Source organism: Adiantum capillus-veneris, chromosome 25 (genome assembly GCF_014529385.1).
Source record: "Adiantum capillus-veneris isolate H3 chromosome 25, ASM1452938v2, whole genome shotgun sequence".
NCBI classification, from domain to species: domain Eukaryota; kingdom Viridiplantae; phylum Streptophyta; class Polypodiopsida; order Polypodiales; family Pteridaceae; genus Adiantum; species Adiantum capillus-veneris.
In genome coordinates this window covers 92,722,345-92,747,999 of record NC_140955.1, presented here as the reverse complement: position 1 = coordinate 92,747,999, position 25,655 = coordinate 92,722,345, and the positions used below count along the sequence as shown (strand labels likewise).

General features: G+C 44.7%; 1 protein-coding gene across 4 annotated transcripts in view; it reads left to right on the top strand.

The window, feature by feature from the left end:
• The window catches only part of LOC147425295 (uncharacterized), a 52,867-nt gene extending 29,841 nt beyond the window's left edge, over positions 1-23,026 (top strand). For 3 of the 4 annotated variants that reach the window (XM_086499711.1, XM_086499713.1, XM_086499712.1), the window contains exons 2-7: positions 20,332-20,504; positions 20,604-20,656; positions 20,797-20,914; positions 21,419-21,541; positions 21,623-21,809; positions 22,531-23,026. In XM_086499711.1, coding sequence (XP_086355837.1) covers positions 20,332-20,504; positions 20,604-20,656; positions 20,797-20,914; positions 21,419-21,541; positions 21,623-21,809; positions 22,531-22,713 — 837 coding nt within the window. In that variant the 3' untranslated portion in view covers positions 22,714-23,026. The remainder of the gene's footprint in view (positions 1-20,331; positions 20,505-20,603; positions 20,657-20,796; positions 20,915-21,418; positions 21,542-21,622; positions 21,810-22,530) is intronic. The other variant, XR_015186387.1, reaches the window with a different exon arrangement.
• The last annotated feature ends 2,629 nt before the right edge of the window (positions 23,027-25,655 follow it).

The following is a 25,655-nucleotide window of genomic DNA, read 5'->3' as shown; positions in this document are numbered from 1 at the left end:
TTTCACTGTAGCATCTATATCGCGATGCCCTGCATACGGTGGGACATGACTCTCTACCATGACCTTGTGTCGCAATGGCCTAGTGAGACAGAGTCTGCCATGCATCATCATAAAACCATCTCTGAGGAGTTAGTGCTCATGACGTTGTCCTTGTAACTGTTCGAAGATCCTTACAAAATCTTCGTCACTCGCATACTGTTCCTTCATGTCATCAAGCTCATGATGATAAGGAATTGACACAGCTGAAATCTGTGGCTTTCTTGATAACGCATCAGCCACAACATTCTTCTTGCCTTCCACATGCACAATTTGGAAGTGAAACATGGAGAGAATGTTTGCCCATCGCATATGCTTTTCCAATAGCTTTGACTGTGTCAGAAAGTATCGCAAGGTCTGATGATCCGTTTGGACGACAAAATCAGCACCTAGCGGATAGTGTTTCCAACTTAAGAGGGCATGAATCACAGCCAGTAACTCTTTTTCATAGACCTGCATGGTCATCTCTAGCCCTTGCAAGATTCTGCTCTCATAGGCTACTACCCTGCCATCTTGCATTAGCACTGCACCAATGCTACTGCCATAAGGGTCACACTGAACCACAAATGAGTTTCTGAGATCTGGCAAAACAATGACTGGATCTGAAGTCATCTTTTCCTTTAAGAGATCAAAAGATGAAATCTCTTTCTGGGTCCATCTGAAAGTGACCTCTTTCTTTTGCAAAGCATGTAAAGGTGAAGCAATCTCTGCAAAGTTGCGAATGAATCTTCTGTAGCAAGAACATAGCCCTAAGAAGCTACGGACATCGTGCATAGTCCTTAAATCTGGCCATGTCTTGATTGCTTCGACCTTCGCAGGATCCATTCGGACACCATCCTTTGACACAATGTGTTCGAGGAAGTGGATCTCTTCCAAGAAGAACTCGCTTTTCTTGCCATTGATGAGCAATCTGTTCCTGCGCAACTCTTCAAACACAATGGTCAGGTGATGCCTATGCTCCTCTTCATTCTTCGAGTAGACTATCATGTCATCAAAGATTGTGCCAACAAAGTTCTGATATGGACGGAAGATCCTATCCATCATCCTATTGAACGTAGCAGGAGCATTCGTAAAACCAAATGGCATCGCTAAGAACTCAGAGACCAATTGTCGTTCTAAACGCAGTCTTATGCACATCCTCAGGCCTAATTTGAATATGATGGTACCCACTTTTAAGGTCGATCCTACTGAAAATCGCCGCACCCTCTAGGCGATCAAGAATATCATCAATCCTTGGAATAGGAAACCTACTCTTGATGGTATTCTTATTCAACGCACGGTAGTCAATACACATGCGCCACGAGTCATCCTTTTTCTGTACTAAGAGCACTGGAGAGCAATAGGGTGATGAGCTAGGCTGAATCAGCCCTTTTTCTAAGAGCTCCTCCACTTGGCTCATAATCTCTTTCCGTTGCTGCGCCTCACTAACCCTATACGGTGGCCTATTTGGTGGGCTATAACCTGGCACCAAATCGATCGCATGATCCTCGGGCCTCTCCGGCGGTAGTTGAGACGGTAATGAATAAAAAAAGCAGCCATTAAACGTTTGCAAAAATGCTAACCTGTCTTTTACTAGCACAGATAAATTTGACTGACAACTATATGAAATATTACGTGCAAAAACCAAGTACGTAGAAAAATAGATGATTCTTTATTACAGAATTGATAGCAGAAGCAGATACAATAGGGATTGACTCTCCTTTTAGCTTTACATCCAAGATGTGAGTTTTGCCCCTATGCTGTACAATGATCTTTTTGTTGTAGGCATCCGAGACTCCATGCACTCGGAACATCCACGGGATCCCCAACAAGACATCACATCCTTCCAGCGGCATGATGTAGAACTCTTCTGTGTCCACATACGACTGAATATGAAGACGCAGCTTTCCAATGATGGGAGTAACGCACTCTAAGTGGCCAGGACATGCCAATCCTACCTCTGCGGTATACCCCATCTCTTCAGCTCTGATGCCCAGCTTCATAGCTAATTCTGGCGTGATAAAGTTCGCTTTGGCACCTGGATCAAAGAAGATAAGTGCCATCTGGTCTCTAACTTTACCCCACGCTCTTCATAACTCAGTGGCATCTGTACTAGGCTTGTCGCCCAACATGTCTGGCACTAAACCTGCCGAGGGCATAGGCTTCTTTCCTTTCCTGTCCTCTTTGTCATATGAGTCAGCCGGCCTTTTCTTTTGTGGACAGTTGGTTGCAAAATGACCAATCTGCTCGCATATAAAGCACTTGTTTTCAGCCATCAAGACCTTCTTTTCCTCGGGCGTCTTACGCATAAAAGGTTTCCTTTTCTGCTTCCTTGCCTGCGCTCTAGAAGTCTCGGCTGAACCTTTGCCTTTATTGAACCTGGGATGCTTCAGGAGCCGCTCTCATAAAGGGCTGCTTTGCTGAATTTTTCTTTTGCTGCCCTCCTTTCTCGTTGCTCGGAAACCCACTGGCTTCTCCTTTCAACAAGGCAAGACCAGTGTTAGCAACTTCCATAAGCTGAGTGAGGGTAGCCACTCTGTTCTTGGTACAGTAATCGCGAAACCCTTTAGGCAACCCACAACAGTACTTCTCTATCTGCTCTGTCAATGGCACAAATCTGTAGGAGGTCACTGAGAGTAACGCTTTACAGAACCTCCTATCAGTAATCGCAAAGCCCTTTAGGCAACCCACAACAGTACTTCTCTATCTGCTCTGTCAATGGCACAAATCTGTAGGAGGTCATTGAGAGTAACACTTGACAGAACCTCCTATTGTACTCCAGCAAGCTCTTGCATGTAGCCGAAGTAAGCTGGTGCCAATCTGTCATGACGTCGGCTTCAAATTCATATGACAGCCAAGCATATGCAAACATTTGCTTGAAGTAAACCCAAGTGGCGGGTGCCTGTCCTTGCATTAACAATGTCGTCCACCATGTGAGCGCATTGTCCTTTAAGAAAGTGGCAGCTTTTTTGACTTTAGAGGCTTCTGTAAAATTCCCTCCTGCATATGCGGTATCAAACTGCTGGAGGAAAGTAAGAGCCTTTCCTTTATCCTCGAAGCCACTAAAGGTGCTGAACTTCACAGTTGCACCTTCTTCTTTGTATGGTTTTGGCTTCTCTATTGGCCCCAAATTGTCAATAGGGAAGTGTCTGCAGCATGGGCACTGTAGTAGGGACCATCTGTGCCCCTTGGTCATTGAGATTCTGCATCAACGGTGCCATATTTGGCTGCTGTCCAGAAAAACCAGCCATGCCAAAATTGACCTGTGGCACCCCAAACTGGCCCTGATTGCTCTGAAAGCCTTGCTGCATGCCAATGTTACCATACATGGGGTTTGGCGTCATGCCATGCATACCCCCAAACACTGTTCCAGGCATGTACTGCTGGTTTCCAGGCGCATAACCAGCCATACTTTGGAACACGGATCCACCCCCGAAATACCCAGGATGTACCGTGGGTGGTGGAAAAACCTGACGCATTGCCTGGAGACTGGTTCCCTGTCCATTCAATGCAACATTTTGACCCTGAAAGGTGGGCTGAACTGGAAAAACCTGTGGAGTAGGGATCCTCGCCACCCGTTCATGGACAGGAGGGACCTGTCTAGGGGCCTGGCCTGACTCCGCAACATGTGAATGTTCCCTGTCCTGCTCAGTCGCATGGGGGACCTGGGCTTGAGCCTCAACGGGCTCTGTATGCTGAGGGCATTCCCTTAACTGCTGTGACTTTAATGGTGCTTGCAGATAATCCATAAACGTGGGATTTTGCACCAACTAAGTGAAGACAACAGCAGCTAACTGTGTCCTGAACGCATCCTCTTCAAAGTGCCGAGTCATGAACCCTTGAACCTGTTCTCGCTGTGCATTCACACGAACAAAAGGCGTAGACAGTGGCGGTCGTGAACTCTCACCAACTTCATGTTGTAAAGGAGTAGCTTGTCTACCCTGGGAAGAGGAACCCTCTTCTCTAGCATCGTCTGTCCTGTCAGCCATAGTGTAATTCCAAGTTCCTGTGCTTTGTATCTTCGCCGCAAACCAACCAAGGCTCACTTCTTGAGGAAAAGTGGCCCGTAGGGCGGTAGACGTTAGCTTTGACCCGATTCTTTAACACTTGACTTTACAAAACAAAGCAATGACTTAAAAGGAACCTGTAACTAGGAATGGGATTACACTTCAAAACAAAAGCACGGCCAGGAAGCTAGAATGCTCCCAAGCAGACAGCGACACCAGATAGCGACACCTGTAGGCCCCAAAGGTTGGTGCCCCTTTCGGTATTTCTTTATTCTTTAATAGAGGGAATAAAACCTGTGATTTCCTACAAGCTGTCCCGCACAATCCGGGTTGAATTTCATCTGTTGTGGCCTGATTTCGGCAGCATAACTGTACTAGGTCACTTCACAGTAAGTATCCCCACGCAATAGATGACTTTCCCGACGCATACAGACACTTTGCAAATCCTGGCGAGAATCTGCAGCACGCTGAATTCTCTGTTTTCTGCCCTGAAAATGCGCCAAATCACATCTACAGCGGCCCCTTCGCGTTCCCGAACCTCCTAGGGGTATTAGGGACCGTTGAGGGCCGAAACCCTAAACCTCCAAAAATACACAGCAGGCTGTAATTCCTTGTTTCGGGCTCCGTTCCGCGTGCCAGTCGCATCCGTAGCAAGTCCTCGAGCTTCCGCACCTGTAGGGCTACTTGCCCTTTGAATCGGACAAGATTTCGCACGTGAAGCCTCTCCGAATTCACCTGTACCTGCGGGGGATTAGCCACTAGCTAATCCAGTACTTGTGCAAGAGGCTCTTGCCTTGGCAATCGCGCATGAACCCACACAACTGTACATTGGTCAAATGAGAAACCCACTTGAGGGGCATAACATAACTTCTCGTAGGGGGGAGAGAGAGCAGTGCGTAGCGTGCAGGGCATCACTCATGGCACCACACTGTACATAAGAGGGAAAGGAAGCACTCCATAGCTCTTAACCTGTCATAGAGAGCTTGCAAATGAGGTATAAATTCAACGCCACTTCTTCTTGCATGAGGAAAGTGCATGAAATGTGCCACTTGGCGCGTTTACAGGCCATTTCCTGTTTTGGGGTTGTCGCCTAAAAATCTCCCGACCGGTTGCCCAGTTGACTTCGCGGCAGAGTAATAAAATGTTCCCCTTGTCATACCGGAGGTAATGAGGCGAACACATTTTCAGGTCCAAAATAGTAGTTCCCTAAATTTTAGGAGATGCTTCCATGGCACTCACATTGGTCATCTGACCATCAATCATCGAAAAATGCAATGTCGGCTAGCTATTAGGTGACTTATACTTGTGGCTCCACCGTGGCTAACCTTAGTCCAGTTGCCCAACTTGAGTGCTCACTGGCCGTCAGGCCTAGACTCTCACTGTCCGCCTCACACCATGCAACTCGGGCATTGGCATTTTCAGAGGGGTGCTTTAAAACAAGTCAAATAAAATTTCCCCCAAAAAGAAATCAACAAGTAAAGTTACCACAGATTGGTGACAGCACAAACCCAAGAAGCTTCGAACTTCATGAACATTCTTCAAATCGGTCCAATCACAAATGGTCTCAACTTTGGCCGGGTCCATCTTTACACCTTCCGTTGAGACGATGTGTCCCAAAAAGTATATCTCTGACAAGAAAAACTTGCTCTTTCTTGCGTTTACTACCAATCTATGCTGTTGCAATGCCTGGAAATCCTATAGCATATGGTGTTTGTGCTTTGCCTCACTCTTGGAGAAGATGATGTCGAATGTGCCCACAAATGATCGGTGTACTCTGAAAATCCTATCCTTCATGCGGTTGAATGTAGCCGGAGCATTCATGAGACCAAAGGGCATCACGAAAGACTCGTACAAACCAAAATTCGTCTTGAAAGCTGTCTTGTAGACATCCCTAGGAGCAATTCGGATCTGTTGATAACCATTCTTCAGATCAATTCAGCTAAAGCAAAGTTTGTCTAGTATATCATCGATCCTTGGAATAGGAAATCTGTTCTTGATGTGAGAGCTCTATAATCAATGCACGTTCTCCAAGATCCGTCTTCCTTTAAAGCTAGCAACACAGGCGAGCAGAATGGTGAGGTACTAGTTGGATGAGACCCTCTTCAAGAAGTTCTTTTACCTGGTTCACTATTTCTTCATTTGGGCTTGGCTAACTCGATAAGGTGGCCGGTTCGGTGGTGTACTACCGGGAATCAAGTCAATCGTGTGGTCTTCAGGACTTGAAGGAGGTAACTCTCCTGGTAAGCCTTCAAAGAAACAGTTAGCCTAAGCTTGCAGACAATCGTGTTGTTACACTTCGCAACATTCTTCTTCGATGCCATCGTCAAGACACTTCCAGGTTGCAAAGCAATCCTCTGTAGTTAGTTGCAAACCGGGCTTCAAGGCTTCAGCCTTCTTTGCTGCACAAAAGTCTCCTACCGGTTGGCTGAAAATTTGCAAAGGTATTGAGCATGAATTGTTGCACGCAAATCACCTTCGAGTCTTCAAAATGCAGCCCAGATCTCGTTCAACTCCACGTTGAAATTCAGCAGCACTCTGTCATCTATCGGCTGAAAAATGCAGTTACACAAGGGTTCTTCATGACAAAAATGCAGCAGAAACAGATCAGCCCTCTCTTGATGCAAAAACGCTCGTCCAATGGTGCTCTGTGCAATGAAAATGCAGTGGCAACTTTCTCTATTGCTTGCTGTAAAGCTCAGCCTCCAACAGCCCCTCGTGCTCTAGATCCACTAGGCATTGTCAAGCCTATGCTCTGATACCCTGTCAAAGTGCAGTGAAAGGTGTTGTGACAATGGAACACAAGGGAGAGAGAGGGAGAGGAAAATGCTAGAGAGAGAAGATGGAGAGTGTGTGGACAAGCCTTGCGGGGCACAATTTTGCTATTACAAGAGAATACAAGGCTTTGCACACTGCTAAAGGATGCCAAAATGGGGGGGCCCTCTCTCCCTATCTAGGGGGCTTGCAAAAATGCCCGACACAATTTAAAAACCCCATGACCCATAAAATAGGCTGAAAAATAGGGCGCCTACCATAAAGGCCACAAGTGACTGTCCGATCAAATCTTGGCAAAACCCCCCTTATGCCTAGATCCTGGAAAAGCCTAACAAGGCCAGGCATAGGCACAAAGAAGCCCACTCACAAGATCTAGTCCGGGAAACGTAAGAGATGACCTCCAAAACTTTAATAGTGGAAGCTCTTCTCTCTCTCTCTCTCTCTCTCTCTCTCTCTCTCTCTCTCTCTCTCTCTCCATTCATCTAAAGAAGGGGGGCTTAGTACCCTTTTGTACTACCGTCTACGTAATCAAATTACAGGCAGGAAGGCATTACATCAGCCAATAGGCACAAAGAATATGACGGATTTGATAGTGAAAAAATCCCTAAGCTATTCAACAACCACAAACTAAGGGGAAAAACTACTAGCGATACAAAGTTACATAAAATTGGTGATGCTACTCAAAAGGCGGGAGCAAGAGAGTAAGGGAAGAAGGTAATAGAGAGCCGAAGCAGAAAAAGGCCAAACCAAAAACTCCACCAAGAATCAGCAAGAGCCAACTCCAAGCCTCCCAAGGCCGTAATTAACGGTGCATCCCGATTCCCATAAGAAGGAACATCACCATTGCAGAAATACTTTGCACCAGATATCCGAGAGAGAGAATGCCTCCAACCATCCTTGGCAATAATCAAGAGAGCTATGGTGCTCTTCAACTTGCAATGTTATGTGCAACAGAAGTGATTGATGGTGAATGCTCAGGATCAGTCCAGGGTTTAGGCCCCTCAGCCGAGATCTGCAAGTTGGCTCCATTCTCCAGGGCTTTGACACGTGAGCAGTTTGTGACATTCACACGAGATATGGCCATGCTCATGGCATATGGGATTCCGACATTCCCAGAGAGGACACCACCATCTTGGGTGGACAGACACTTACCACTTGACATGTCAAATCACTTGCTTGCACAGGAGCATCTACATGGACTTAGGGAGAGGATCTTGGATCTCTTCTTGAAGTAACAGAAGAAGAAGTCCTACCAACTTATGGGGACCCCGTCCGATGGGGCCCCAATGACATAAAGGAATTTAAATAAAGCAGGACCCACCCACACACACGCGTGTAGCTGATGACGTGGTAGCAGTACGGACGCTCTGGAACTCACGCTGACACTGTTGACGTGGCAGGTTGTACGGATTTCTGGGTTTTGCGCTGACATGTTGACGTGGCAGGCTGTACGGATTTTCGTAAATCACGTTGGCAGTTTTGGGCATTGCTTTTCGACCAGATGCTTTTGAGTTTGAAGGCTTTTCATGTAAAACTGCTTTTGGGGCCTAGAGCCTTTAAATATGAGGCCTTGGGCTCATTCTCTGATATGCTTCGTGGAGAAGGTGCAGAGTCGGGAGTACAAGCTTGTATTGTGTTGATGCAATATAAAGAAATACCGAAACGGGTGCCAAGGTTTGGGGCCAATACTCTTTGGGGTGGAATTCCGCCACTCCATGTCTCGTGTCGTCTCTCTCTTTTAGTTCCGTTGTTATTATTGAAGTGCTAAAAGTCTGTTCAGTCTGTTCTTTTCTATTGGCACGTGGTGCCCGTCTTGTGACAGTGGTATCAGAGCATCAGGCGTGTGCTTTTCTGAAAGCATACCGGTCCTACAAAAGAGCAGACAGAGCTACTAGAATTTTATTTGAAGTATCTACGTGCTCCGTCCTCGGACTTATTAGCCACTCCACCCTTACTTCATCGTGCATCGGGCGCGCTCCCGTCTTCACTGCTCATCTCTTACAGGGCATAAGCCTAAAGATCACTTGCAATAGAAGGATCCACGATTTGTTTCGAGCTGCTGTTTTTCTCAGAGGCAGTGCCATGCAAATGTTGATATCTATAGCTACCAAGCCGCACACTCCAAGGACTTGGCAAGCTTTCAAGAAAATTTTTGCACGAAGTTATATGGTTTCTGACTTTTTCCTTTGGAGTGCAACTTCTGGCAGAGTCGGGTATTCTGAAATGCTTGCCATGGAAACCTTAGCAGGTTATAATTTGAAATTTCTAGACATCTCTCAACAGTGTCTCTTGTTGATAACCTCGGAGGTCCGGCGTGACAGCTATGTCTTGGGACCACCATCACCGCCATAGGAACACTGTCTGTCCAAGAGCTTATGGACCATGGTGCGGTTAGCTATGACTTTATGGAAGGAACCTAACCCTAATTTTTTTGGTGCAGGTTTCAAGATGGAAAGTCAGTCGACTTTTCAAGCTCGGCTGATGTCGAGTTTGCTTTTTAAGTTTGAAATCTGTTTGAGAACTTGTTTGGTGATTCTGTTTGGAATTTGTTTGAAATGGATGGTATCTGTTTTGAACCTGTTTTGGTGCCGATTTGAAATGTTTGACTCTGGTTTTAATACTGGTTTTATTTATTGGTGATTTTACTCCCGGGTGGAGAAGTGAGAATGTTAGGTGCAACGGAATGAATGTTTGAACTTTGCTCAAGATGAGTGCTCCGAACTATGCTCAAGGTTCCTTTTACTTACGGAAGGGAGAGCCTTTCGTTCCTTTAGTGAGAGAGTGCAATGGACACAAACAAAGTGAATGGACACTGTGAATGGAAGTGCATGAAACTGAGAGATAGAGAAGAGAATACGACACCAGAGACGTTGTAAAACCCTCCCCGAAGGCCCCACTCTCTATGGTGAGAGTGGTCTACTTATGATTGCACATATCTCTACATTGCTTGGACTTGCCGACGATGTCGACGATGATGAGGAGGACGACGAGACGGGCTGAAATCTGAAATTGCTAAGGGCTGAAATCTGCAAATTTTTATCTGCTGAATTTTGACTCTATGTCGATGACGACGGCGATGACGACGATGCAACGACGATGCGCTGAAAACACAGATGCTGAAATCTGCCTTTTCCAAGCTGAAACTGTAAACCTTGCGGAAACTGACCGCGCGGCGAGGAATTGCTACGGGAAGGTGAGATCTGCGAGGTTCAGGACTTGATCTGTGGTGTCTAAGGGCTGAAAACTGAAAACGCTTATGTTCCTTGATGATCGTCGCGGTAAATCTACAAAACACTGGGGCTGATCTACAAATAAAAAATGCTAGGGCTGAAAATGGCTCTACTATCGCCGGATGGCCTGCAACTGCAAAACGCTAGGTCTCTTGTTGAGTCTTCTGTCGCTAGGGATCTGCAAGAGCAAAAACGCTGGCTGATCTGGTTCAAAAACGCTAGTGCTTGGGGTTCTGCTGAGAAGTTGCCTGTTGAGCAATGGTGCTCATGCTGCCTCTTTTGCCAATTAGTGCTGGTCTAGGTTTGCTTATATACAAACTTACTCAATTTGCCCTACCTACTTTCCAACAAAAAGTCACTTAAAAATAATAAGTGAAAAATGTCAAAAATAGGGAAAATAGGTCAAATGCACTGAAAAATTCCCCTGAAGGATTTTGATGGGAATGCTTATAATCATGCTGTGTGCAACCAGAGGATATGCATCTACACTAAGTGACTGGGCATGCACGGTCTACGAATAGACTCACAAAAGTGTCAGATCACTTCTAAATTAGACTGACTGAACCCTTGTCGTGCTGTAGCTTGTCCACGGACACATAGGGTTGGATGTGTCACGTGACATCCCCTCCTTTTCAAAGTGAGGTACTGGTACCAAACTGTATGGCGTCGAGGGAGATCGCCAATAGCATTCGGAATCCTGGAAGGGACTCTTCGCCGGCCCACTCCGATGTGTGGGTCGTGTAGTACTTGAACTTCATAAAGGTCTGCAACGCTTGCTTCTTTGGGCCGTGCCGAAAGCGACAGTCTTCTGTGGCTCCTTCTATGCTTCAACTTCGTCTAGAGTCATGCTTCTTTCTTCTTCAAGAATCTCCATGGCTGAAAATTCCTGAAACCATTTCCAACACAAAACCATGAACGTACCTATTCCGTGTAAAGTTGACTCGAAAAAATCTTGTCTTCCTAAAAAACTGTGCATGCAATGTAGATGAACAAATAGACGGAGTGCCAAACCGTTCACCACACACACGCAAACCATGAGATCGAATCTTTCTCTGCGGATCTAAAGCAATCAACTGTGCAATTCACATGGAAATGCCCATGCTTGGTGCTCATCCTTTCATGTGCTCTTTCTAGAACTGTGTCATGCCAAGGAAGAGACATGGAATGTGACTTCCTTGAATGCATACTTTTCAGCTTTTCATGAAAAATCCGCATACATTTGTGCTCATTCATGAGTGAAACATGCTCAACATACAATATGTCATGCCTAGGAAAAGGATCACATAAAGTATTGACTAAAATACAGGAAATGATCACGAATGAAACACTCGAACAATGCGTGCGTATCAATCATGCGAACACATAATACTTCTTGTGAGGGTTCTTTTGACCTAGGCTCGATAGCCAAGATCGGTTCTTCCTGAGGGGGTTCTTTGGACCTAGGCTCGAGAGCCAAGATCGATCCTTCGCAATTGATCGAATCTGCAATGAGGTTAGCTTCGCTAGAAAAAGCATCAACAAACTCATCGTCCTTGTGATTAATCACGTCATCTTCATGCAAATTATCATGCTTGTGAGAAATCACATCTTGATCATGCAAATCATCATGCTTGTCATTGTCATCCAAATTATCATGCTTATCCTTATCAGGCAATTCATCATGCTTCTCATAATCATGTAAATCCTGTGTCTCATGCTTGGGAGAAGAAGAGACTAAGAGAGTCTCCTTTTCCTGATCTTGTGCAAACTGCGCCTGCACAATAGAAAAGAGTCGCAAGAATTCTTTCATGTGTTGGTCGCTCTTTTCTTTGATGGCTTTGTTCTCGCGATCAAATTCTGCTTGTCTTGCTTTGTTCTCTGCTTGTCTTTCTGCGCGCTCACGATCCAATTTGGCTTGTCATTCTTTGGCTTCCAAGCGTGCTTGCTCGCGCTCACGCGCTATGGCTGCCATTCTTTCTTTGTGTTTGCGCTCCATTTCTGCTTTTCTTTCTGCTCTTCTTGCTTCGCGTTCTAACTTCCTTTCTATAAACATCTGGTCTAAAGCCTCCATAGGAGTTAGTGCAATCCTTGATGTAGATGGGGAAGGGGGAGGGTCGGAAAAACCTCCTGGTGGGGAAAATTCTTCTTCGCCTCTATCATGCTCATCACCTCTAAGCGAAGTATCCATTCCGCTTCGGGTGATGACCATCCACTGAAGTCGTGGGTTCTTGTGGTCTTGGGTTCTTAAGTTCACGAGGAACTTGGGTTCTTGTGGGTCTTGGGGTTCTTGAGGTTCTTGAGTTCTTGAGGGTCTTGAGGTTCTTGAGGTTTTCTTTCGCTTGCAATCTGTATTTGAGAAGGATCTTCTCTTCACCCGAGTTCTACTCTTTTCCGCGGGCGCACCCCTTGGCGGCCTTGCGCTCACACCAAGGTTGCTTTTTCCCACCTCACGTCGATTGGCCGGCCGCTAAGTGCACGGTCCGCTCTCAATGAGTGAAAAGAGGCACAAGGGGAGGCTGGACAAGCCCTTCTTTCCTGGGATTCTTGTCACTCTTCAAAAACACAATTAGGAATCAACACGCCCAAGCGAACTTGGGTTCGTGCGACCTCAACAAGCAAACAAAATTCCTGTGGTTCTTTCCTTGAGTGATACAGAACACTGCCAAAGCTCTGATACCAATGTAAGGTGCAGCGGAATGAATGCTTGAACTTTGCTCAAGATGAGTGCTCCGAACTATGCTCAAGGTTCCTTTTACTTACGGAAGGGAGAGCCTTCCGTGCCTTTAGTGAGAGAGTGCAATGGACACAAACAAAGTGAATGGACACTGTGAATGGAAGTGCATGAGACTGAGAGATAGAGAAGAGAATACGACACCAGAGACGTTGTAAAACCCTCCTCCGAAGGCCTCACTCTCTATGGAGAGAGTGGTCTACTTATGATTGCACAAATCTCTACAATGCTTGGACTTGCCAACGATGTCGACGACGACGAGATGGGCTGAAATCTGAAATTGCCGAGGGCTGAAATCTGCAAATCTTTATCTGCTGAATTCTGACTCTATGTCGGTGACGACGGCGATGACGACAATGCAACGACGACGCGCTGAAAACGCAGATGCTGAAATCTGCCTTTTCCGGGCTGAAATTGTAAACCTTGCGGAAACTGACCGTGTGGCGAGGAACTGCTGCTGGAAGGTGAGATCTGCGAGGTTCGGGACTTGATCTGCGGTGTCTAAGGGCTGAAAACTGAAAACGCTGATGTTCCTTGATGATCTGTCGCGGTAAATCTGCAAAACGCTGGGGCTGATTTGCAAATCAAAAACGTTGGGGCTGAAAATGGCTCTGCTGTCGCCGGATGCCTGCAACTCTTGTTGAGTCTTCTGTCGCTAGGGATTTGCAAGAGCAAAAACGCTGGCTGATCTGGTCCAAAAACGCTAGGTGGTTGCTGTGGAGCAAAAACGCTAGTGCTTGGGTTTCTGCTGAGAAGTTGCTTGTTGAGCAATGTTGCTCCTGTTGCCTCTTCTGCCAATTAGTGCTAGTTTAGGTTTGCTTATATACAAACTTACTCAATTTGCTCTACATACTTTCCAACAAAAGTCACTTAAAAATAATAACTGAAAAATGTCACAAATAGGGAAACTAGGCTAAATGCATTGAAAAATTCCCCTGAAGGATTCTGATGGATTCTAATGGGAATGCTTACGATCATGCTGTGTGCAACTAGAGGATATGCATCTACACCAAGTGACTCGGCATGCACGGTCTACGAATAGACTCACAAAAGTGCTAGATCACTTCGAAACTAGACTGACTGAACCCTTGTCGTGCTGTAGCTTGTCCACGGACATATAGGGTTGGATGCATCATGTGACAGAGAAATAGTGTTTTGGTATTGTTTTGAACCTCGGAACGACGCAGGCCGATGTCTGGGGAGCGTTCTGTTGTATGCTAGAAAACCTCCGAACGTTGCAGACTGATGCCTGACGAGCGTTTGGTTGTATGCTTGTAAAATAATTGTTGTTGCGACTCCCGGCCCGGACCTGGATGGTTATGTGGGAGGAGTATTAAGAAGTCTGAGCAGTGGTTACTCTCAGCACCTCCAAACTATGGAGGTTGCGGTCTGGGGGGCGTTTGGTTTTAAAAGGCCTCTATATCTCCCGGCCCGGACCTTTTTAGCTTATGCGGGAGGAGTGATGAGGGAGTCGTTGAACAGCTCATGGCTCGGACCTAGATGGTTATTTTGTGGGGGGAGTGTTCATCGGCGGCTTTATGTTTCTATGTCTTGTAACATGCATATGTGAGCATTTGTGTTGCATTGTGATGTGCCAACTACTGAATATTCCTAACTGGATGAGATTGCCTGGGTATGTAATTTTAGTGCATCAAGACACCCGTGGAAGATTAGTGCGGTCTGGGTGTGATGGGTAATTTTACTATGCCAACATATCAAGAGTTCCGAATTGGACGAAAGGAGAAGCGAACTCCTTGATCAAAAGAATCGAAAGGAGAAGCCAACAAAAGAGCAGAAAGGAGAAGCCAACTCCTTAACAAAAAAAAGAGCAAATTGATTGTCCCTCGGAATTTTTTGAGCTAACTTGAGTTGTTTTGCAGATATGTTGTAATCACGGACAATTACTTTCTTTCAAGAAGGGGGGATGTCACAAACTGCTGACGTGTCAAAGACATGAAGAATGGAGCCAACTTGCAAATCTCGGCTGAGGGGCCTAAACCCTAAAAAGAACAAGTAACAGAAGAAGAAGTCCTACCGACCCAGTCCGATGGGGCCCAAGCGACATAAAGGAATTTAAATAAAGCAGGACCCACCCACACACGCGCGCAACTGATGACGTGGCAGCAATACGGACGCTCCGAAACTCACGTTGACACTGTTAACGTGGCAGGTTGTACGGATTTCTGCGCTTTGCGCTGACATGTTGACGTGGCAGGGTGTACAGAGTTTCATAAATAACGTTGGCAGTTTTTGGGCATTGCTTTTGGACTAGATGCTTTTGAGTTTGAAGGCTTTTCATGTAAAACTGCTTTTGGGGCCTAGGGCCTTTAAATATGAGACCATGGGCTCATTCTCTGGCATGCTTCATGGAGAAGGTGCAGAGTTTGGAGTACATGCTTGTACTGTGTTGATGCAATATAAAGAGGGGTGCCAAGGTTTGGGGCCAATACTCTCTGGGGTGGAATTCTGCCACTCTGTGTCGCGTGTCGTCTCTCTCTTTCAGTTTAGTTGTTATTTAAGTGCTAAAAGTCTGTTCAGTCTGTTCTTTTCTATTGGCAGGCGGTGCTCGTCTTGTGACAGTGAACTCCTCTGATGATTGCATAGGTGTGTCCAAAACAAACCACAAGTCACCACCCCCTCTGAAGTGTGCAACCGCCGAATGATGGCTGGAATGAATGTATCTCCCAAGGATTGTACGCTCGTGTATGATCAAGCCGATGTCGAAGATACCATGTACTGCAGCAGTTACTGAGAGACCGTACGGACCACCATCGGATGGCGTCCTGGCAGGAGGTAATTTCATCCTCTGTGAAAAACACAAGCTAAGAGGCTGTTGTCCACCCAAAAACGCAACTGCGAGGTGATGAAACGTTGCTGTTCAGCGATTTTCAGCACGCTCGTACACTCCCGACAGGGTCCGGAGCGGTGCAGAGGGTTTGGAGATGGTGGTGATTCTAAGTCACTGCCCCTGATGGGCTGTAAACACAGAAAACAGCATGTGAACCTGGCTGTAAACAATGTACAATGGGAGAGGATGTGCCCTGGCAAGGCACCGTATGCCAAGCTAATGGGGCAAAAGCAAGATCCGCAGAGGGTGTGGCCAAGCGCTCCCTCCTTTGCTGAAAACGCAGCAGCCTGCCAAAAAACGCAGCAAGGTCCAAAAAACGCAAGCTGTTGATTTGGCCTAAAAATGCTAGGCAGATCTGGTGCCGATCTGGGGTGTTTTTGCTGATCACGTCTTGAAGGAGCAAAATGGCAACTAGATCCAAAAACGCTAGAAGGCTGAAAAACGCTAGGTCCCTTGAAGGAGTTTCCTGCGTCGGAAAGTTGCAGAAAGGCTAGCGCTAGGCCTCAGAAGCTGGATCACTAGCTGATCTGATTCTTTGGGAGGAAAACCTCATGCTGATGGTGAAGCGCTGGTCCCATGGAGAGCCTGAAGCTGTTGATACCTAGTGAGTGCACGAGAGAGAGAGAGAGAGAGAGAGAGAGAGAGAGAGAGAGAGAGAGAGAGAGAGAGAGAGAGTAAGTAGACCTCAAACCCAAAATGCTGGAATAGGGAAGAGGGGGCGATCGGCCCTCCACTGACTACCAGAACAAGAGACCCGTACAATCATATGTCAGACTATGACTGGGGGTACCCCCTAGCCCCAGATATAGGTGCCCAAGGGGGAGGTAGGGCAATGCATAATGAAGGCCCCACAACCCAGCATAAAAAGATATATATATTGTGTGACAAAGGATCGGAGTAACTCCCCTCTTGTGCAGTCCCGTCTGTACCAGATTCAACCCTACTGATCCAGGGGATCTCTTGGAATGGTCGAAGCTAGACCGAAAGCCTCAAGGTAAAGTTCCAATATGTGAGGAGTATCTGCTAGGTCCTCCTCCATCCGCTTCGCATCCAACGCCGGATAGTTCTTGAATTTCACTAAGAACCGCCGTATCACTTTACCTTTCACTTTCCTTTCCTTGTTAGCCAGTATTTGTTCTGGAACGAGTATCTCCTTGCTCTCTTCCACTTCAGGTTGCTCCTCAGGCTCCTTGTCGATTGGCACCTCATCCTTGAAAGGTTTAAAGAGACTCACATGAAAAGCATTGTGAATTTTCCAAGTATCAAGCAACTTCAGTTTGAAGGATACATCATTTATCTTCTCTTGAATCTGGAAAGGGCCATAATATTGCATACTTAGCTTTGGAAAAAGCCGCTCCTTTCCCTTTCGTTTTCTCAGGCATGCCTTCTCAAACCGTAAGAGCACCCCATCTTCCTTCAACTACAAGTCGCGTCGATGTTTATCGTCTGCCTCTTCTTATGCCGTGCTCACGAACCTTGGCAAAAGCAGTATCCAAATCTCTTGTATACTAATCCACTTCAAAAATCTTATCTTTTGTGCTTAGAAATGGAGGAACCTTCTTAGCACCCTTGATCACTCAGATGGTGCCTTCCCCGTTGTGATTGGTCAAGTGCAATAATTTGCTCCTTGCGGGATTTGTTGGCTGAATCCATGTGTGTTGCGATAGAAGGGATCGAATTCTCCGTAAAAGGAAAATCGAATGAGCTCTGATACCACTCGAACAGACTTGGACACCCCAAGTCGGAAATCGGCATGACACACACGAAAATACTCAAAACACTTAACAAAACCTCATCACGACTTAATAGAGACGACACGACCCGGCGTAGTCTCTTCCCCAGAGGTATTGGCCACAAAGTCTGCCGCCCCTTTTGGTATTTATTTTTTATATTAGTGCTTGAGCAAAGTACAAAGTCCGAGGGTCCTCTTCGGAAAATCTGAGAGAAGAGAGGCCCTGGTTACATATCTATAGGCCCATGGCCTTCCGAAAGGAGTACATGAAAAGCTTCAAGTTCTAAAAGCATCGAGGCTCAAAAGCTAGCACTCACACCAGCCACCGCAACTCACGGAAATTCGTACGGTGCCATGTCAGTAGTCAACGCAATTCGCGGGCCGTCCGTATAGCTCTGCCACACGTCAACATCCTTGTGCAATCTATTATCCTTTTGTACCTTTGGACCCCTTCGGATGGGGTATCATAAGTTGGTACAATTTATAAGCTTTAGGTTCTTTAATTTAGGCCCCTCGGAAGGTTCTACAAGTTGGTAAAACTTCATCTGCATCTTTCTTTAAGGGTTGGACCTCCTACTGTTCGTCGAGATGGTCATGCCACGTCATCACTTTGTGGCAGGAGGGCCCTTGAGAGGGTTGGTTGGGACCCCATCGGGTCTCTCTCTCTCTCTCTCTCTCTCTCTCTGAGTGTGATTCTCTCTCTAAAAGGAACCATCGATCGTGCTAAGTAGCACACATTCAAGCAAGGAAAGGAGTGAAAGATTTGTGGAAGTGTAAAGTCTAGATCTTGTAACCATTTCGATTCCGTTGCACCTGATAGTGAGTGTGAGAGAGAGAAAGGAGACTAACATTAGATGGGGTCCTAAACCTCCCTTCAAGGGCCCCCCTCTCTATTGCTAGAGAGGTATTTTCCTTAGATTGCACAAATTTTGATACAATGGTTCTAGATGTTGAGATGCTGATGGGATCTTGATGCTATTGATGCCTGGATTTGCGAGGCTAACGGCTGAAATGCAAAAACGGCTAGTGGAACTGACTAGATTTGCAACCGGCACAACGAGGCTACGGCTGATGTTGAAGGGTGTTGATGACGGCGATGGAAATGGGCTGAAAACTGAAAACTCTGGGCTTGCTTGACTTGGAGTTGCAAACTGACGGAGTGGCTACGGCTGAAATCTGTGATCGATGATGCTTGAGGGCCGAATGCTGAAGATGCTGGGCTGATCTCCTCCTGCGGAGGGAATCTGCGAGTGCTAGGGAGGCTGAAGCAAAAATGTTGATGCTGAAAACGCCGGTCCTGTTGATGGCAAAATGCCAAGGCTGTGGTGCTGAGGGGCTGGCTGCCCCTAGGGTAGTGCGGATACTTGAGAAGTGATCCCTAGGGTTGCTTATATATTGAATTAAAGGCGGGTCAGGCAATGCCAATAAAAACCCACGATTTCTATAATGTTGGCTAAATGTCACCTATAAATAAGTTAATAACTCACTTTTAAGACCTGCTTCACATGTAGGTAAATACATAGGTTGGGATACTGATGCTAGACTATGCGAACACACACCTAGCAAGACACTGGTCGCGCTCATGTGCAATGAGAGGGTGTGCAACTAATCTAAGTGCCTAGACATGCACGTCCTGCATATAGGCCCACAAGAGTGCCAGAATCCTAGACCCTAGAAATAGGAGTTAGCTTGTCCACATGCACATAGGTATAGATGTGCATGTGACATGCAAGCAAAGGTAGAACAAGATGAAAATCTGAAGAAGAGGCTAAAGCCACCCATAGTGCCACCAATCCACAACTACCAATCCCATTTTAGAACTCCAGCACCCACCAAACAGGGGAATACAAAAATAACAAGCAACATCCAAGAAATTGGCAGAACAGGCAAACCATACACACCCCCACCCCAACGCAATCAAGCATGCAACCACTCACATCAAGCACAAGCATACTACATGCACATGCATTGCAGACAAAAGAAAATAAGCCACACACAGACAAGCGAGCTAACAAGCATAAGCCAAGAAAAAGAGAAGAGAAATACCTGCATTGAAATTTTTAACAAAAGAAAGGAAAAAACAGCACTGTAGGCATCACAGGTGAGGGAGGTCGAGAAGGGAGAGGGAGAAGGGGTAGGGGTGCGGGCGGTACGTTTGAGACCGTTGCAAATCTACAGGTGTGGCCAGAGACGCAACAACGGCGCGTAGAAGATTGGCCATCGGCTGTGAAACAGCGCTCGTGACAGGAGGGAGGGGCGATTGCAGGTCGCATGGGGCAACAGCAAGGCAGCTTGTCAAAAGCCCTAGCTTGCGCTCCTCCATTCTTCTCTCTCTCTCTCTCTCTCTCTCTCTCTCTCTCTCTCTCTCTCTCTTTGTCTCCCCTTGTTAAAAATGTTTAGTCATCAATAGATGCCACGTGGTAAGATCACCGTTTCCAAAGGTTTCCTTGTTCCACACAAATCCTCTACACAAATCCAACCATGCTGATTCTTGTTTCAAGGCTCTGAAACGGGGTTTCCTGGTAACTATGTTGTAAACGAAGTCATATTAACAGCGAATCCCTGTGAGTGACAATTCTCTGTGCTGTTGATGGAAACATCTTACTATGCAGTCGCCACTAGTCATGGAGTTGATGGTTATAACACGTTGTATCTCGAGTTCGTCAGGATCATGCCCGTTCACCTTTTTAAGAAAATACAACTAGGTTTATCTAGAGTCATATGACTATAGCAGCTGGAACTTTTGGAAGGAACAACAATCTTCGGATGCACAAGAGGATTATGATAGTTCTATTGATAGATTCATGATATGGAGGCAGAAGGAAACGTTTAAAATTGGATATTTTCTTCGAGTGTGCTTGTGGGTAGCAATTCAAATGACTACTTTGAACATTTGGAAGTTTTGTAGGCAACAACAGTTTTTGGCAGCACAAGAAAAATTCCTAGTTACATTTATAGATGATATGAGGCTGAAGGAAACGTGATATTTTTCTAACAATATGCACGTCTTGCTACAGGGTCTTGGTAACAATTCGAATGACTATGTTGAACTGATTTCTTCATTAAAAAAGAGAGGTTTGGAGGCAACAGTTGCAGAGGTGTCAAGGCCAGATTGGCTACAAAATGCCAATTGTTTTTTGGATAAAAGATGCTGGTCCAGAAAGATCTCTCCAAGGCCATTATTAGACTGGTAACTAGTAGAGTATCTTTGCAACTAGCATGCTTATATACAAAGGACGCATATACACATACATTGTCTGCGGAAACTAAATTTTTGCCATTTTTCAAGGTATTTCGAGCGGATGCAAAAATCAATAATTTCAGCAAAATTGGCAGCAGGAGGTGAGTGCTTCTGGTGGATTGCTCCATTTTCATGCTATTTGTGCCAAAAAATAGCAAAATATAGGTGCTTAATTGTTGCATATCTTTAGGTTTGTGAATGTTTGAGTAGCCTTAGTCATGATGCAAGCTTACCAATATAGGTGATACAAAAGTGTCGTTGCTTGCGCATTCTGCGGGGGGGTGGCTGGCACGAATGTATATGTTGGAATATGGGATTGATGACATATCAATGCTCTTGTCACTTGGGACTCCTCACTTGTAAGTTCTCTTAGAAGATTTCATATGAAGTGTAGGACAATCATTCTCATTTTCAATTGTACCGTCCAATTAAGGGTTATGCTCTTGTTACAAGCTTTGACTTTGTCATATGATTTCGATTTCTTGCGTGTGATAATTAAGGGTTTTGCTCTTGTTACAAGCTTTGACTTTGTCATATGATGAAGGGTTTTGCTCTTGTCCAATTAAGGGTTTCGCTTTTGTTACAAGCTTTGACTTTGTCATATGATTTCGATTTCTTGCGTGTGGGATAAATTAATTTAAATGTTTGCATTGCAAAAAGGTTAAGGAACATGTGTCAAGGTGTTTGGAACTTAATCCCACCCCAAGGAACTGTGTTGTGTGTATTGCATACTTGATAATTTGTGGTAGAATAGGAAATTGCATAAGCAGTACATTCATAAGTTGAACCTTCTTTTTCGGAGGAAACATTGTGTGTGGCTGTGGCTCTAATATTCATAGTTATAAATTCTGTATTAATTACAGGCCACCTCCGAAGGGCGTTCCCGGAGTGGTCGATCAAACAAGGGGCCTGCTAGACTACCTAAACAAGGCATGCCCAGGCAATTGCTTTGCGCCAGATGTGAAATACATATGTATTGCAGGCAGGTACTTGTTGACTCAAATCCCATGCCGTCTATGAGGGCATAATGGTCATTGTAACTGGTTCCTTTTCTTGGAATTGGGCAGATTTCTTAAAGGTGAGCGCATTTTCTCCTCTGAGGTGCCTGCCATTGCAACTACAGGGGTAGGAACAATTGTGGCTACAAGTAAACATCGGATAAGGGCTGCTGCCAAATTAAGAAGGCTAGATGGCAGGACCAAGCAGTGGGTTGCAACGCTTCAAGCATGCCTTGTAGGCCAGAGCTATAAGCAGGTATTATCATGAGTAGTACTTCAGTATACTGATTGTTGGCCATGGCAAAGCTTTTCTCCAAAGAAACCGACGAAAAAGCCTGGGTTAAACACCTTGAAAAGATTTTATCTCTAGGCCTGGGCAAAGCCACACACATTCAAGCACGGTTGAAAATTGAAGCCTAAGGTCGGGCTTGACACATCGGGCTTCAACAGATAATTTTATAGCTGGTTAAGTCAACAAATGGTAATTTGCATGGCAAAAAGGTCAGATTTTTGTAGCTTTTGCCAAAATTTCAACATGGTTACTTAGCCATATCCTTGATTAAGCACAAATATATGAATAGACATGTACCTCCAGAGCTAGGAGTTCCCTAGATACACGGGGGCCAAAATTCAGGGGATTATTTGACGCTCAAAACAGCCAATGAGGCCCAAAATGGACATCAAATTTTAAGCCTGCTGATTCAAGCCCATTCGAAAGCTTTGGTAGAGACTCGCATAGTTACAGGGAATGGCCATTTTTAGGCTTCTGTTCCCCGTTCCCATTCCAACTTCCCATTACAAATCCCCATTCTGTGTTTTAGATGTATCCGTTTCCGTTCCGTCCCGATTTTCCGTTCCTGGTAACACCTTGAAAGTTTATGTATTGAGGCCCAAAAAGGAAAGATGCCATATTTAATGACTATGTAGTAGTGGAAGAGTGCAGATCTCCTTTTAAACGAATTTTTCATGTTTGCCAGGTCTGTGGACAAGCGGATGTGTGGGGTGATGGAGTGGTACCGGAAATATCAGCTCATTTGCATGGTGCCAGGAATATTACTTTGAATGGAGTCTATCATTCTATGCTAGGAGCAAGACATCCTGACCGACCGTGGTATGGGTCCCCTGGAGTTCTGGAGCAGTGGGTTCATTTTCTGGAATAAGCTCGGCTCAAGTTGGGGTTGTATACAAGTTGGTGACAATAGGCACAGGGTATGTGATCATTTGCCCATATGTTGTTCGATTTTGAACTGGTGCGTTGATTTCACTTCATCATGTGAGGAAGTCCATGCTCATTTTTAGCCAACACAAGTGGGTTATTTATGGTGCATTTTTGTTAAATGCAACATTGGCTCATTTATGATGACGGTTGCTTGCAAACTCAGATTGAGTGCTCCAGTGAAAGTCATTGCTACATGGTTTTAGTGAACTTGTAAAACTTATCTTTCAAAATCTCAATCTCAATCTCTCTCTCTCTCTCTCTCTCTCTCTCTCTCTCTCTCTCTCTCTCAGCTGAGAGTTTTCCTCGGACTACAAGTGACACGGCCCTCAAGGCATCTACGTGGAACAATTGAATGACAAGTAAAAAAATTGGACCCCATGTTGCGTGGCGCTCCTTGCCAAGCACCCTATCCATCTCACCTATTGAGACACCTTGAAAGATATGTGGCTGTGGAAAGTAATATACCATAAAGAGGATTTATGTAAGAGCCTCATTTTGATACATAACCAAACCCCACATGGCACTATCTCGAAAATTTGATTCATTGAACGTCCTTAATTGACACTTAATTGTACCTCCAGAGAGTTGTGCAAGGTAGTCATGCCAAATGTATCTATATTGTTGAAAATGCAAGACAAACATCCTTTAAAGGGATGCTTGAGGTGAACTGTGGTGTGTCCAAAGAATGAACCAATTGGATGCTAGTGATGAAGAGGAAGCAAAAAGGATTTTGTAGTTTGTACTACACGATTTAGCATTTATACATGTGAAATGAACGGCACCCTGCCTAGAAAATACATGGCTGATACAAAGTGTGTGCTTCCCTAAATTGTACTTAAAAGAGCAATGAGTCGATTTTTTTGAGCCAAAAATCAATTCAAGTAGTATCTCTTATACGCGAATTCCCATATTTGTGAGATCCAAAATCTACCATAGAATATGGCATGTTGTCATCGAACTTAGTCAACCCTCTAAGGTGCTTGTTTGGATATAAATTCTAATACTACTTTTGAATTGAGTCAAATGGTTCCCAAATCAGAAGAGCCTTGGGGGAGAACTAAACAATAACATCAATCTAAATGGGGTCCTCAACTTGTTACATTGAAGTAGATTTTAATTTTGAACTTAATCCAGAGGGTTACCTTTCACATGCAAAAGCTATATAGAGGTTTAAATTCTGAGCTTAAACCATAGGGTTACCTTTCACATGCACAAAAAGTGATATAGAGGTACTTTCCTAATCCATGTATCACTTTTTCAAGCAAGATCAATGATAAAGCATTTTTAAGTCGTTAAGCAAACAGAGGAATATGCAAGATCTGATAATGAGCACAATGCTTAGGTCAATATTCAGAAGAGCTACTTGAAGGAATCAAAACATAGTAATCGAAGACTCAGCCTTCATAGAAGAAACAACTAGTTTGCACCTTCATTGGATTAGGTCTTTGACCCTATTGATTTCCCTAATTCAAAAGACTTTTATGAAGATGAAAAGGGAAGCTCCCCCTCACACTAACCTTAGTAGTGATTGAAAATAAAAAGGGAAGCTGCCCCTCACACTAATGTTAGTAGTGATTGTACCTCAAAGATCCTTGATGGTCCTATGAAAGTCAATGATTTGAACTCTATCTTTGATGAGGATGTTGTCTTTAGCTCCCCCAATCTTGAAGATGAATTTACTAGTCGAAGCAGTATGACCAAATTAGTAAGTCTAACTTGTAAGAACCACTTGTTGAAATTTGGACATTCAGATGACCCAACTAGAGGAGGAATCATTGCCTTCTCATTTCATTCCCAAATACAACAGAAGGAAGGAAAAACCCTTTGACTTAAGAAGTGAATTAAATGATACTCTATTAAACTTGAACATGAGATGTGTGCAAGAAGTTCAACATGATAAAATCCTACTTTACATGATGTTCACTAATCGTTATGATAGTAGAGGAGGATTAGTAATTGGAGTCTCACGAAGAATTTTTGCTCTTATTTAGGAGGTTTACAATGACTCGTTGCACTAGTAGATTTTAGTTTCCTTCAAAACACCTGGGTTGGTCAAGTTAATGGGATGCATTGTTTTGAGCTAGATTAGTGAATGCATTCTAACAACTTGACTAGCTACATACTGAGATCATAGATTATTGTGTACACCATGTTAAGGACATAATTAATGAATACTAATCCAATATGTAAATGAAAAGATGGAAGGTACAAAAACAGACTAGATTAACAACTAAAAATGAACTAGAAGGTGGGATTATATAGAAACTAGAATAGCGGTTTGTGATGGGAGAGAATCAAGGGCTTGAACTAAGGAAGTAGGTGTGATTAGTGGGTGAAGAGAAGACTTCAAATCAACCACCTCCTCCTATGAAGATTCCAATTCCCTTAATAATGTAAGATTTATTGGTCTCTCCATTCATTCCTTATACTCTTCTCTTCCTTCAAGATTAAAATCTTGATGCCTTAGACATTCAAATTTAGTAAAATCCTTAAAATGGTAGTGATGGGTTTGTAATCCTCCTATGGTAGACTCTTGAGTAACATTGTAATAAGAATGTGTTCTTTGAATAGTTGGATTCAATCCCATTGAATTGGGATGTGATGCTCTCAGTTGATTGATAAAAGTAGAGATACTCCCTTCTCTCTTCATATCTAACTAAAAAATTTGAATACAAAAATTATGATATCTTGAGATTTTTTGCTTTGGCACCTAAGCTGGCATCCAAAGTGTCCCCTACATTCTTAGCACATACTTTCCCCTCAACATAGTGGATATAATCATTCCTGTACCCAAACTTAGTGCAATGATGGCCAAGGCTTTCTCATCTTTGGCTTTCCACTCATATTCCCTAGTAGAAGGTCGAGGCTCTATGTCTTGAACAA